The sequence below is a fragment of the Eptesicus fuscus genome, chromosome 17, assembly GCF_027574615.1.
Source record: "Eptesicus fuscus isolate TK198812 chromosome 17, DD_ASM_mEF_20220401, whole genome shotgun sequence".
Lineage (NCBI taxonomy): Eukaryota > Metazoa > Chordata > Mammalia > Chiroptera > Vespertilionidae > Eptesicus > Eptesicus fuscus.
This window is the reverse complement of record NC_072489.1, coordinates 46,325,282-46,341,215: the sequence shown is the minus strand read 5'-3', so window position 1 is coordinate 46,341,215 and position 15,934 is coordinate 46,325,282. Positions and strand designations below refer to the sequence as shown.

Here is a 15,934-nt window from a genome sequence, read left to right as displayed (position 1 = left end):
CTTTCTAGTCACATAACATGAGTTTGTTTAAACACAGTGTGCCACAATTTACTAGCTGTGTGGTCTGAGCCATGTTACTAAATTGTCCGTATCTCTGTACTCTAACAAAGCACAATGGGGAATGACACCTCCCACAAAGGGATGCTGCAATAGATATATAAGAAAAAGTTAAAAGCTGATTAGGGTTACACAGTATAATACCATAGCCACTGGCTGTTGGGCACTTGAAATGTGGCCAGTGGGACCAAGAAACTGATTTATAATTTTATTTACTTTTAACCAATTTGCACACTGGTGCCAGATTTAGGTTAGCAAACTTTTAAGTATGTTTGGAATAACTTTGGTGTGTGAATTTACTTTTTTCTACTGTAAATTTTAGGGAATGTAAATACTGATCAAGGATTTCTGCTAAAAATTTAGCATGTAAATTGAGATGTGTAGATTTAGTATGGAAAAATATAAAGTATCTCAGCAATTTTTCATATCAAACATATACTAAGATGATAATATTTTGGATATTTTGATTAAATAAAATATATCGTTATAATTAATTTCACCTGTTTTATTTTACATTTTTATGTGGGTAGTAGAAAATTTAGAAGTGCATGTGTAACTCACATTATATATTTATTCAACAACACCAGTCTAAGGCATTGCCTGGTATGCTGTTGTTGTTATTATAAGGAGTTACAAGTTAGATGCTTAATATTCAGGAAAGTATTGAAGAAAATCCATCAGACGGGCAGCTCAGAGAATGTTTCCATAATATAACTAAGGGTGTTGAAGAGAATATTTGTCTCTTGATTTATCAGTGGAGAACAACTAAGAATAAATATAGTTTATAGTTAGGGATGTGAATAAACAAGTGTCATAAGAATAATGGTGAGCACACAAAATGGACTACATTCATGGTCAACATTAGCCTTGTTTTGGTAGAATGGGCTTAAATAAGAGATTGATTATTATTTGGCCTTCAATAATTATTTTCTCCCCTGATTATGTAATTACATCTATGACAATATTGTACTTTGAGGCAAAGATTAAAGAGAGAACAAGCAAGAGACTCTGTATAGCAGTAGGCTGCTACAACAGACCAGAAAACAATAATGCATCTGCCTTATTAGGTTTTAGTGAGTTTAGTGGGCTTGATCCCCATTGGTCACCAAGGTCTCTCAGCACCAACACCTGCAAAGTGAAATCTCAAATAAGTTCTGGCTTTCTTCGTCCTCTTTCCAGTGTTAGGAAGAGGCTTGAAAGGTCAGTAGTTTTAAGTGGCCATGGTCAGCCCAAGCCACCTCACATCTGTGGTACCTAAAGACATCTCTAACATTTCAGACAAGGGAATACAGGTGCAGTATCCTGTTACATTATCATATAAAGTTACACACTAACTTGAAATAGGAGACTACATCATGCGTGCAAACATCATCCTCTAGGTATGTAGCTATAGGGGAAGAAGAGAGAAATACTAGCCCACAGAATAAATGCCCAAGTCTTCCGTCAAGTTTTTTAGTGGCATATTTGCAATTGTTATCCCTACTATTCCCCAAGGCCACTCAACATTCTGTAAAAATAGACCTGGTTCTCTTCTCATGCTGGGACTCCACCAGGCATGTCTTTCTCTCAAGCTCCAAAATTCCCCCTTCAAGCCAACTCATCTACAAGTCTCCCCAAATTTCTTGTTAGCATTAACCTTCCTTTATAGTGACCCCACAACATGGGAAATTATAACTTTAATAAAAGTCTTACCCTTTGCAAAAGCATGAATGGACCTAGAGAGCATTATATTGGTGAAATAAGTCAGACAGAGAAAGACAAGTGCCATATGATTTCATTCACATGTGGAATCTAATTAACGAAATGAATTAACATGCAAAATAGAGAGACTCAAAGATAGAGGGGAGACTGACAGCTGTTGGAGGTGGGGGACTGGATAGTGGTGAGGTGGAGGGATTAAGCAAAAAAGAAAAACAGAAAACAGAGAGAAAAACCTCCTGGACACAGACAACAGTGTGGTGATTGCCAGCGGGGATAGAGGAGGGAAATTAGGGAGGGTATAGGGGATAAATGGTGATGGAAGGATACTTGACTTGGAATGGTGAACACACAAGACAGTGTACAAATGATGTGTTATGGAATTGTGAACCTGATATCTATATACTTTTGTTAATTAGTGTCACCCCAATAATTTCAATAAAAAGGAAAAAATAAAATAAAAAGAGCAACAAAACACGTTAAACTGTGATCATTAACTATCCTAATACATATCTTTCCAGTAGATTGTCAGTTTCATGTACCAGCCTCATCTCATCAGAGTACACACCGTGAAAGTGGATTAATTTAGCTGAATTGAATGTGAAAGTTTACTAGTCTTCCCAGGTGCATTACTCAAGGGCATTCAGAGTCCAGAAAATAACAATCTCAGTTTCTAGGAGAATCTCCAGTGAAGAAGGTTAAAGTCTAATAAACCCTGGAGACCAATTAAATTGAGCTTTATCTCCAAATCACAGAATGTATCTCCAGGTGCAAAACAGCATCGCCCTTTAAAAACCTTCAGTATGCTGTTCATTGTCTAGATGGTGTCAGGATCCATTTTATTCCCTTGGTACTAAATTCCTTCTAGAATCTTAACTCCAATTATTTACCCAACACTCATTCTTGTACCTGAGAAGCATCACTTCTATTCAGTGAGATTGGTTAGCTCATAATCTTACACATCTATACCCTCCATCCAATTCTTGGCTCATGCCTTTCACTTCTTCACTTCTTCCTCCCCAGGAAAGACATCTGATAATGATTGTTAATGCTGAGAAAAAGAACTGGGCGTGTACAGCTCATCCCCACATCCACTCTTTTGGGGATCTACCTGCAAAAATCGTATCTTCTGTACCTCAGGGTGATGGTGTTATAGAAACAGGTTTCCACACAGGAGATGTTTTAATTTACTATTTCTGCCTGTTAGTGGATGGATAGGTGCAGTTCTAGAGCACAGTGTTAGCAAGCCCACTTCCTCCTACCAAACTTTTCAAAGTTGGTGATGTTTGATCTCCATTTGTCTCCTCCTCTGTCACTGTCTCAATTGGTTCCAATCTTGGGCAAGTAAAAAGGGAACTTGTTTGTTGGCCTCCTCAAAGCCCAACAAACTAGATTTCAACCTCCATGATGGTAACAGCCATCATCTTTCCTATCTCAGTCGTGAACTAGCACACAAAGTGGGGGCACAATAAAACCTGATAAAATTGAATGGAGAACCAGCTCAACAGTTCTGGTGTTAAAGAAGCTGCCTTTCTTGATATATCATGTTTCTCTGTAGATGCAATGACTCCATGCATTCCCTCCCCACAACAAGACCAAAAATGCATGACGGACTTCAGCAAGAAGAAAACAAATTACATGGATCTAGGTACATTCTTCATTTTGATTCATGTTCCACTTCAGGTGAGAGTTTCTCGCTGTTCTAAATGACCAAGGAGCTTTCAGGCTCCCATAGGAAAGAAACAGCACAGTCACAAATTCACTCACCATTATCAATAGGGTCAGAGACTGAAATGCCATGTGCAGCAATGTCTACCCTCCTCTTGGTTCTGGCCACAGGAGCACGGATAATTCTCTTATCTTTATAGCCTCACTTGTGCCAACAGGAACTGTTGGAGTGGCCGCAGTACTGTGAACATCCATCTAAACCTTCCCACAAGCTGTGACTGATTGCCCAATAACAAAGGTATGTTTCTTCTTCCTGGACTGATTATAGGCATAGAAATGGAAGCCTCCCAAACCATATATACTCTTGAGTCATCTTTACCAGTTTTTGTAACTCTAGGGAGTTATCTGGGCCATTTTTCCAAATAAGTCTTATTGTTAAGAGAATTATTTTAGCATTTCATCTACCTCTTTAAGAAATCAGGATATTTCTACTGATTTTGTTTTATAATCAATGCCATTCACTTATCTCCTTTTTAAAATGTACTTCCATTCACCTCATTTGTTTGTGTAATCTTCCTCCCACCCTAATAAAAGAATTGGAACCTTCTATGTTACTATCACTTTCAGTGACTGAGTAGCCAACTTACATACCAGTGCAGAGATGCTGGATCTTTGGCATAAGAGCCCACTATAAAGCAGAAGCCCATGCACTAACCCCTCTGTTCTGAAAGCCTCTACTAGTCCTCAAAGCAAACACCTCACAAGGGAGCAGCTCATCCAGACCATCTGAGCCTACCACCCACAACACACAACTTGACCTTTCATGTATAGATGACCTCAACCAGCACAGCTCACTGGTGAATGTTGGATAATCAGACACACTTTCTTTGCTCAAATCAATGCATCACACTGAGGTGGTCAATCAAGTACCGTCACTGTGGCCAGGACTGTCAAAGGACACACTTGTCACTAGAGGTTTAAAAAAGCACTACATCATTAGAGTCACTGAAACAATTAGTTGTTTAATCTAGTTCCTATATGGAGTCATTTGGTTTCCTAGATAAATTATTCTTTAACTAGTGATGACATTAAAAATAAAAACAATATAAGTGCACACTCAATAAAAGTATTCTTATATTAAAACAAGAAAAAGCTCAATGTAAGTCAAGGCCAATTCTTTATGTACAGATGTTGGCATTTGGTGGCATTTTAGGGGAACCTTCACATCTATCACTGATGTTTGCTTTTAGTTTCCTATAAAATGTGTCCATAAAACTTTTAAAAGCAATACAGCTGATGTTTAATCTCCACAAAATTAAAATATTTTGATTTTATAAATAATTTAAAGTATACAAATAACATTGTTTCCTCCACCCAGAGTTCATAAGAAGAAGCAGAGAGTTGAAAAATTTACTTAAGAGATCACATAGGCCAAGTACCCTTATTTCTGACTTGTAATTATACTCATACCTATAAGAACATTGACTTTAGATAACATTTATTGAAGGCTTACTGAGCCAACCCCCACACTAGATGCTTCACAAACATTACCTCTCATTCTCACAATAATCTCATGAAATAAATATTTTATCTCCATTTTACAGGTGAGGGGATTGAGGCACAGAGAAGTGAAGACCTTTCCCAAGTCACACAACTGCTAAGTGGGAGAGCTGAGATCTCACCTAGGGCTCTCTGACCCACTTGCTTGTGTTTATACCATTACAACTCATGAAAAAAGAGAGGCAGATCTAGGTGTGGGATAATCTTGGCTACATACCTCATACAATTCAATAATGATGTTTCCCATCAGACCTCGGCTGCTCTTAATGTTCTCCATGGCCAGGGTGAAGTAAATCCCACGCGTGTCTGAGATATAGAGGTTGTATGTGTCATTCTGGTTCCATTCTTGGACCGCAGCAAACACTTGGTTCTCATCGGTACTGATGATGTGCATGTCCTGTAAGAAGATGGAAGGCCTGTAAGGCAGCAGATCTCATATCTCCCTGCCCAAGGAGACCCAGAATAATTACCATGACGTACGAAATGGTTGAGAAAGAGCTTGATTTATAGGCAATGTTAAACAATTCTGTGTCGGACCAAGGCTATAAATTATGAGCTTCATGATTTCTGTTCCTTGTTAAGTGACAGCAAGATGGGCATAAGGGGCTTTGGTGGGTATCATTTTCCATGGCTTCAAGGGATTTATTCATTTTTTGTTTTTATATCTGAAAGGTAGTGTTGTGCTAACAGAGACAAAAAACCTTGAAAGAAAAAACTCACACATGCCAGAAAATAGGCCTATCCCTTCTTTAGATCTCCACTTACGTTTTCAAACGTTTCGGGGTAATGGTTTTCACACCTTTCTTTGGAATCTTCAGAGACATGGGGATTGCAAGAAGAGTGACAGGGAGACATGGCCAATGGGTGTGACTCTGGACTTCCAGGCCTGTTTCAACTAGAGCAGAACCACTCAAATCTGCTTTATACTAAAGCTCTGTGTAATATTCTAGGAATAAAAGGTGAGGGGGGTTCTGCTGTTAATAAAATAATGTTTGAAAATATTGATAGGGAGGAAAAGATACTCAACGTGTTCTCAGTCATAATATAAGTTCTGCTGTAGGACTGATGAATATGTCAGTCTCCAAGAGCTTCAATTTTCTTACCAAAAAGTGAAGAGGCTGGGCTACCAATAAAAAGAGCTACCATTTGGCAGTGTTCTAAGTTATCTTAATGTAGTATTTTAATTACAAATCCAAATAAGTCTATAATAGAGGTAGTGTAATTATTCCCATTTTATTGAGGACTAAACTAAGGAAATAGAAGTTTGCAAATGTACTTCATATTGAATAGCTAGTAAGTGACAGAACCATGTTTTGAATCTCAGTGGTATGACTCTAACCTAATTGTTAGCTTCTGACCATTTGGATATATAGCCTCTAGATTAGAAGTTGCAAACCAAGGACCCATAAAATAAATATAAATCACGAGGGTTTGGTTTGACCACAATCTATTTGCAATACTTGAAAATGTAGTCTCTGAGGTGGAGTCATAGGACTCTCAGTCCCATATATCTAACTTTTCTTATGATGTGCTACTTTCTGGTCTCTGAAGTTACTTTAGTTTGCATTATTGGAGTGGGTCATTTCTAAAATCAAATCTATGAGTTCAGAATCCAAAGCAGTTTATAAAAGCCAGTTTGCATATCTGTCTAGGCACTGTACAAAGGGTATCATAAACTCAAGTCCTTACTTAAGGAACTTACATCGTCAAGAGGCAATGGTGACAAGGATAAACATTGGAAAAATGGGAGTAGTTAAAGAATGCCTAACTATACAGATGTGTATGGCAACGAGTAATAACATCCGGAGAAAGCAGGAGAGGTGCCCTTGTCACTATGGTGGAAAGCACTGGTAATAGGAGCACAGGCAATTGCAGTTGACAGGAAGCAGATAATCAGGCTGAATCTACCTCTTACCTTATTTGGCCAACCTTTCCCAGAAATGGTTTCAACAATAAAGGGAGGCAGCACTGTCTAGAATGTCAGAACCATAGAGAGCTCCATCGAGATGATTTCAAAAGGAGCAGGCTCATTTGATTTGGATGATTTCAGAAGGAGCAAGCTTATTTGATTTGGACATGTGGGAGGCGGGGAAAGTGAGAAAGCAAGTTCCACATCTGTGCATTGGAGATTCTCTGTCGCATCCTGGTCTCTGGCCTTGAACGCCCTAGGTTACCTTGACTAAGACCTCACTTGCTCATTTGAACTTACACACCTTAGAGATTCCTGCTGAACTGCTTGAAAATGGTAATGAGGCTTATTCTTAAAAACCATGTGATGACATCACGTCATGTTGGTGTGGAATAAAAGCCCAAGAACCCAGAAGGAGGGGAAACAGCAGCTGCAGGAAATACTGATTAAATTCACTTACCCTGTTAAAAATGCAATAGAAATTCCTGGCTTTTCCCAGATGTTTTGGTTATAAAAATGAATTAGCTAAATTATTTTAGACTAAACTAATAAAAAAGAGGTGGGAAAAAAACAACAACTCAAAACACTGAGGCACGGTCAGGATTGGAGGCAGCCAGATTTGCTGTGAGTGCATCTTACCTTAGACCTGTGTTGGGACTGTTATCTGGTGAACAGGTACTGCAGGCTCAGGGGTGAAAGACTGCTTTCTAGTATCTAGGATTCTGAGATGCCTGCTTGAGAAATCATTAATTGACCAAAGCCACTTAGCTAATAAATGACATTACTAAGATTTAAACTTGAGACTACCCTAATCAAGAAGCTAAAACCATTATCAGTGGGGATATAACTTCAATGTGCATCAACATGACCTGGAGATCTTAATAGCAGGTGGGCTCATGAGTTTCACTGCCTGGGGTTCTGATTCAGTATGTCTGGTGAAAAGCCTTAGATTCTGACATTTAATACGCCCCCCAGATGGTTCTGGTGCATACAATCTGGGGAACTACTCTCTGAAAAGCTCTGAAGGCTGTGTTGTCTCTTCTAATAGGTCTTATGGTTGAATAAAAATTAACCAATAATAACCTGGGGAGTAAGTCTTCAGGAAAAAAGAAAATTCCTGTTAGTTAAATTTGGTCGAATAAGGATTTGAAGAATAATGTTTATTTCTTGAATTCTGCTACTCTAACTCCAAAGTATATATCGCCTTCATAGTAAAATAATCCTATCTAATAAAGAGTGAATATGCTAATTGACCCTCACACCATTGCAAAGATGGCGGCACCCACAGCCAATAAGGAGGGAATATGCTAATTGACTGCCCCGCCCTCAAAGATGGTGGCGCCCACAGCCAATAAGGAGGGAATATGCTAATTGACTGCCTCGCCCTCAAAGATGGTGGTGTCCACAGCCAATAAGGAGGGAATATGCTAATTGACTGCCTCGCCCTCAAAGATGGTGGCGCCCACAGCCAATAAGGAGAAAATATGCTAATTGACTGTCCCGCTCTCAAAGATGGTGGCGCCCACAGCCAATAAGGAGGGAATATGCTAATTGACTGCCCCGCCATCAAAGATGGTGGTGCCCACAGCCAATAAGGAGGGAATATGCTAATTGACTGCCCTGCACTCAAAGATGGTGGCCTCACAGCCGCAAGATGGCAGTGCCCAGTCCCCTCAGCCCTGCCAGGGCCTTGCAGAGCACCTGCCTCTGGAGTCCCCCAGTCCCCTCAGCCCCCTAGCTGCCCAGGGCTGGCCCAAGGTGCAGGCAAGCCTCGGCTGTCAGCTGCCCAGCTGCCCAGGACTGGCCCGAGGCATAGGCAAGCCTTGGATGGTGGCTACCCGGCTTCCCAGCTGCCCAGGGCCGCCTGAGGCTCAGGTAACCAGGGCCAGCCAAAGCTTGTGCTGTCGGCAGTGGCAGTAGCAGGGGTGTGATGGGGGCATGGCCTTCCCCTGATCACTGGGTCGCCTCCCACCCCTGATGGCTCCCAGACTGAGAGGGGGCAGGCTGGGCTGAGGGACCCCCCCTCCAGTGCATGAATTTTCATGCACCAGGCCTCTAGATATAAATAACAGTCCCCCTATACCCTCCAAAAAGAATAATTGGGGAGAATCACAGTTGCTTTTTGAAAACCTGTGACTTCCTAGGAGAAAATAATAAAAATATTTCCCTGTTATGGAAATGTTGTTTTTAATAATCTGGGCCTAACATAACTTCATTATAGGAAGACATAAGTTATTAAGCATATGCCATATGTCAAATACCATAATATAAAAACAGAGAGGAACAAAATGTAGACCCTAACCTCAGAAAGATGCCCACCCAGGGGAACATCACATGCTCTTGTGGCCTTCCATGAACTTATAAGTGCTTCAACAGAGGTACTGAAAATGGTGACAGGAGTAGAAAGGCTTATATATATGGGAGGAAGGGCAGTGCATTCAAGAAAATGTGTGGAACTTGGAATAGCTTGAAAGCAGTTTTCTTTTGGGGACAGTGAATGTAGAGTGGCCACATCATAAGGGGTTCTATATAGTGCCCCTAAGTTTACCCAGAAGAAAAGACAAATCTATCACAATTATTTTGCAGGAGAAAGAAACGATTAGAGTTGATCAATGAAGAGATTGAGTTGGAGAAGATGAGCTTCATTGCATGGTCATATGCATTGAGAACCCAGTGGATTAAAGAGTGGATTAAAGTGGGGCAGGGAGAAAGGCTTAAAATGTCATAGCAATAATTTAGGTAGTAATACACGAGGGTCTGATCTCAGGGGTAGGTTTTCTATAACCATAAGAAATGGATCAGTGAGATATTAAAGAGGTAGAATCTATAGGGGGTAAGGGAGAAGGACATATCTTTAATATATCAGATATATGACTTACAAAATCCCCTAAATTTTAGTCATTAAAATGATAATTAAATAATTAAATATTATTTGTGTAATTATTTGTTTGATATCTGTCTCTCTCACCTATAATAATAAAAGCATAATATGCTAATTAGACCGACGTCCCTCATCCTTCCAGATGACCTTCTGGATGAAGCTGGGCTGCGAGGGAAGCCCGGGGTCCTGGGTGCCAGAGGAAAGCCGGTGCCGGCAGCTGGGGGAAGGAAGGCCTACTCTTGCACGACTTTTATGCATCAGGCCTCTAGTTAGATTATAAACTCCCAGAGGTCAGAAACTATGCTTCTCTTATTTATCACTTTATTTCTAGTGCTTATCAGAGCATCTAGCACATGGCAGACATCTAACAAAAGCCTACTGGATGAATAAATGGAGTAAGTAAACATGAGAGAAGAATGAGATATAAGTGATACAGCGTAGAGACTCTGAGCTCAGTTGAGGAGTTGTTAAATGAAACCATTAAAGGGATGTACTCTGAATAGGCAGTTGGAGTTACAGTCCAGAGGTCAGTGGAGAGATATGGACTGAGGCTGTGGACATAGGAGTCACCAAGAAGAAGAAAAGCAATGAGGTCACATGGGAACCATACAGAATGTAAAAAAGAATTGAGAAGCATCGGCATTTAAAGGGTGGCAAGGGGAAGGGGACCCAGGAAAGGGAATCAGAAGTAAATAAGAGCAAAGGGAGGAATATCAAGTATGAATCACCCCTCAACATTGTCAAATTATACAGAGAGGTATCAAAAGACAAAGAGCTACATTTTGGGGGGGGATATAGCCCATAGGCAGTCACTGGTAGCAATGGCTAGAAGGTTTTTGGTGAAATAGTGGGATGGAGGTGGGGGAGCAGAGGCAACTGGCCATGAGTTGAAGAGTGAAGAGCAAGTGAGAAAAGAGGTTAGAACTAGAATAACTCTTTAAGAAGTGTGGCTGTGTCACAGCAAAGAAGGATAAATCAGCATTTGGGGAAATGTAAAAAATAAGAAAAATTTTCCTGAGGAAATTAAGGAAAAGGTTAATATCATTGCCATTATAATTGTAACAAATTTTCTCAACCATTTTTCCCTCTCTTCTCTCTTATTATTCAAAACACAATTAACTGTACTCTACTGTCACATGGAAACATACCCAGACTAAGATAAAAGGAGACTTTATTGCAAAGGACTATTGCAACACTATGACCATAACATCTGTAAGCATCTCAGAGTGAAGGCAGAAATGAGTTACTTTTAGCCCAGCCAGCATGGTTCAGTGGTTGAGCATCGACCTAGGAACCAGGAGGTCACAGTTCAATCCCTGGTCAGGGCACATGCCTGGATTGTGGGCTTGGTCCCTAGTGGAGGGTATGCAGGAAGCAGCCGATCAATGATTCTCTCTAATCATTGATGTTTCTCTCTCTCTCTTCCTCTCCCTTCCTCACTGAAATCAATAAAAAATATATATATTTTTAAAAGAATTACTTTTACAATAAGAAGTACATCAAGGCTACCAAAACTGGGGTGTGAGGAGTGAGGTGAGAGAGAAAATTGTTCTCCTTAGAATCTGTAATTTTCAGGGGTGGCTGTTAAGAGGGATTGTTCTGAGTCCCAGTGCTTGCATAAGCTCCCATTGCTCACATATGCTCAAGAGTGGGTCAAAGTTTAGGGGCTTGAGGGAAGAAGAAAAGCTGAATGTAAGTTGGCAAAGTCAAATTAGCATGCATTTGGTACAGATTGGTTAATAGGGACAAGCAGTTCAGCTAATCATTTATGAGACAAAGAGTAGGAATTGGGTGTGGTCAAAAGTAAACTCGGGGACGCAGCATCTTATCAAGCCATTGGGGAAGGAGAGATCTTTGTAGTAAGTCATGTCCAAGAACACAAAAGGGTGGGGGCTTTCTTAAATATTGCTGTTTTCTAAAACCACAGGATTCAGTTAAAGGTCAATATTGCCACTAACAATAAACTGAGTCCCACATACAAACAGACATCGAATCAAAATTTTCTCCTGTAGAAATGACTATAAGCGTAACAAGTTAACAATAAACTCAGCATCTAAGAGACAAAAGATGGTGTATTAGAGTCAGAGTGGTAAAGTGAGGGCTTCAAGCAACCCTAACTCCAAGAACAGGCTTGGACGTGACCCAACAAGGTACACAGATCTCCACGCAGGTCAAAGGCATCTACTGTATTTCCCCTTGGGTCACAATCATTGCTTAGAGTTGCCCAGCACTGTCCACTTTACCAACAATGAGCCATTTGTTGAATTCTCACAACTTTGTCAGATAGTATAGCGATGCCCATTTCACAGATGAGAACACCTGGCTTCGTGGATGAGTACACTACAGAACTGGAATGAGAGCTCAGGGTTTCTGCTCATAAGCTCCCTCATATTTTCCCGAAGCCACCGTGACTCCCCTTCATCTTCTTCCCCACCCTCTGTTGTGCTTCTCATGCCTGTTGGGCTGAGATGACAACCTGATGCCAGGGACTGGGTTTGGAGGACTGGGCATGAGGTTGCTACTCCTAAGAATGCTGCTTATTATTAAAGGCATTCATTTTATTCTCTGCAAAGCACTCCAAAGCCAGGACTGCCCCAGGCAAGCAAGTGTGAACAGGCAGGCTGGGAGGAGAGGTGAGAGCAGTAGTGAAGGGAGCTGTTCTGTTCTTGTTTTCAAGGAGGCCCAGCCACAGCCTCAGGACTCCATGAAAGGGAGCAACTTGCTTGAAAGCCATTTCTATTTGTAAACAATGGGAAGAACCAATCTCCCTCCACCCCCTCTGTCTTCACCTCTTAGAAAAAATCTGGGGCAATGTCAGCTAATAAAGGGGATCAATAACCATCCAGCTATTTTCAAAGCCACCCTCATATTAATGAGAAGCTGCTCTGGATGAAGTTCTACATAAGGGGCTGCACGGATGGGTCTCCACCACAGTAAATGGCCATGCGTTTGCTAATCATTAATGGAGTGTTCTAGAATTGTGATCAATTCCAGGGTTAATTTGTCCCCACCTGCAACCACACTGCCCAGGGCAGAGAGCTGTTTGTTTATCCTGAGAAAGTTAAAAATACATAAAATAGGCAAGCATACACAGACAAAATAGGCCCTACATTGGATGATGGTTTGGAAAGTTCCTGAAACTCTTTTTTTAGGCCCATACAGAGAAATCATCTGGTTCCTGTGAGTGGTCATTCTCCTTTGGAAAGAGCATAATTATGAGCATCCTTGTCCTCAATTCTCCAGGCAGGCACGCCTCTTTCCTGCTTGGGTTTAGAATATCTGATGGATACATCATGCAACCACAAAACTAGACAGTGGTCCTATAAAAGCCAATCACAAAGAGGGTAGAGAAAATGAGAAATTGATTCCCATGGTCTCTGAGACTATTGAATGTGGCCCTTGCCCACCTCATCAGCCTCTCACTTGAGTCTCTATAATCCAGTCACTCAACATGATTTGTTTGTTGAATAAATCATACTCTCTCCCTATTTTAATTTATTTTTAAATATTTTTATATTTTATTGATTTCCAAGAGAGGGAGAGAGATATAGAAATATCAATGATGAGAGAGAATCATCAATCAGATGCCTCCTGCATGGCCCCCACTGGAGATTGAGCCCGAAACCCAGGCATGTACCCTGATGAATCAAACTGTGACCTCCTGGTTCATGAATTGATGCTCAACCACTGAGCACACCAGCTGGGCCTATACTCTCTCTATTAAAATAGGGCCTGTGCATGTATTTTCTATTATATTCCTCAACATTTGTTTGCACAGTTAACACCTTATTTTTTAATCAGCTTAAACATCAGTTTCTTTAGGAAACTTGCCCTCACTACTTATATTTAGTTAGCTCCAACTCTTATGCCACAATGACCCTTGAGCTTCTATACTTACAACACCCATACCTACAATTATTTGTTCAGTGTCTCTCTTCTCTACCAGAATATAAGCTCCATGAAGGCAGGGTCTGCTTTGTCTTATTCACTACTCTATCCATAGACCTTAGTTCAGTGCCTGGCACAGAGGAAAAACTTAAATGTTAGAAAGAATAGTTCAATGGCTGAATAAAAGAAGGAACACATGGATGAATGGATTGATATATGCATACATGAATAAATGAGTGCATAGAAACAATAAGAGGGTAGACAATTACCCACCTTCTTATTCCATAATCCCTCCTACCTCTGTACTCATAATATGTTTCCTAGCACCAGCTTAGAAACCCAGTTCTTTGTAACATTGTATTTGACATAAGACTTTGCTTCTTTGTAGCCTCATTAGATGATATAATTATGTCCTGTCCATGTTCACACAGAGGTTCTAAAATCCATCTTCTCCCAAAAGCCAGTGTTCTCAGGAAATGGGGTTCATGGAGTTAAGTTTTATAATTTACAACAGAGGAATTGCCATGCCATCGGTTGTTATTAAAATTATAGTAAACTATTCTTTTCTCATTACTCATAGTGGCAGAAGGGAGTGGAATCATAGGCAGTGCATTTATATTTAGCATTAAAATGTAGGGTGAAGCAAGAAAACCAGGAGACTCACCTATGCAAACTTTATGCGCTCACACTTATAGCATCTGTGCCCCTGCCTAGACTATTCTGAGCCCATCCCGCTATTTGGCAGTAAGGCCCTTACAAAAGAAAGGGCTCCTCAGAAGGGATCCCAAAGCTAGTGCTCCGTTCACCATCCCTCTTGGGGAATGACCCAAAGTTATGTGGGATATTTGAGTCAGCAAATCAAAACTTCTGCCTGTGTACCCTGCTGAGAGGAGCACGCAGAACCCAGGTTCAATGACCTCTGCAGAGGCCAAACCCCACAGGACTAAGTCAGGCTGAATGACAGATGGTTCCCACGCAGGGATCTAACCTCCCAGAGCCCAACAAGGCAGCCTCTCCCTGCGGCTGTGTCTGGCAGGACCCAGGACATCAGGAGGTATGTACCTTCGGCAGCGAGTACTTGGGCAGCTTTATCTGAGCGAAGGCCTCTCTTCGATAGGACACGTAGTAGCTGGCTCTTCCTCCAGTTGTGACCTGGGTCATGGGGAAACACAGAGAGGTCAGATGGGGCACGGATCAGGGCACAAATTGGAAGGTATTAGCCTCTCCATCCGTAGTCACAGTGGTTTGTGACAACCTTTTAGAGACTATCCCTTGCTGGTTCTTTTATTTATTATTATTATTTCAGAGAAGGAGAAAGAGGGAGAGAGAGATAGAAACATCAATGATGAGAGAGAATCATTGATTGGCTCCCTCCTGCACCCTCACACCGTCCCCCCCCCCCCACACACACACACACACTGGGGATGAAGCCTGCAATCCGGGCATGTGCCCTGACTGGGAATCAAACCATGACCTCCTGGTTCATAGGTCGATGCTCAACCACTGAGTCATGCCGGTTGGGCCCTTGCTGGTTTTTAACCTCCAATCCCATGACACCCTGAGCTGCTCCCATGTCATGGCCCTTAGAGAATAAGTGGGTGATGACAACAGTGTTCCCCGTGGACGGCACTTTCTGTGAAAGCAGGGACTGCGTATTTGGTCACTGTGCTCTGCACATGTACACACCTAATAAATGTTTTCAGCTGAGAACAGAGAGGCTATTGATGTGGGCTGTACCCATGATTTATTTATTATTTAAAAAAAAAAAACAATGTTTAATCCATTGTGACCATGATGTGATGGCCAAAGGAATTTTTTTCTGGATCTAAATAAGTACTGCTTAAAGTACTTAAAACTTTGAAATTAATTTCACTTCTGATCTGAGCACATTGCTTTTCCTTTATATTTACAAATTAAGTCAGTAAGCAGATATTTATGGACTCTCCTTGAACAAGTTATTATTTAAAGGCATCAAAAGTTAGAGAAAACACTCTGGATTTAAAAGTCAGAAATCTGGGGTTTGAGTCCCAATTCTGCTGTCATGGCTGGGGGGTCGTGTTCTGGTGTCGTGACCTCCCTTGGGAAAATATGGAATCTTAGAGGAACCTAGAAACCACTCCAAGAAACGAACCTCTGGCCTGGGCTTGGTTAAAAGTCCTGCCAACATGGCACAGCTCTGCAGATGGCTGCTCTCGGCCCAGTCACCCTAACTCAGGGGACATTAATATTCCCAAGAGAAGATAACATGGCCTGTTCAGAGAAAATAGTAGGAT

The 15,934-nt window shown here is 41.2% G+C and overlaps 1 protein-coding gene across 1 annotated transcript in view; it reads right to left on the bottom strand.

The window, feature by feature from the left end:
- Positions 1-15,934, bottom strand: part of SORCS3 (sortilin related VPS10 domain containing receptor 3) — a 529,174-nt gene that overhangs the window by 91,874 nt on the left and 421,366 nt on the right. The window contains exons 8-9 of the mRNA XM_008144282.3: positions 14,724-14,813; positions 5,201-5,380 (exon numbers count right to left, since the gene is read on the bottom strand). Coding sequence (XP_008142504.2) covers positions 5,201-5,380; positions 14,724-14,813 — 270 coding nt within the window. The remainder of the gene's footprint in view (positions 1-5,200; positions 5,381-14,723; positions 14,814-15,934) is intronic.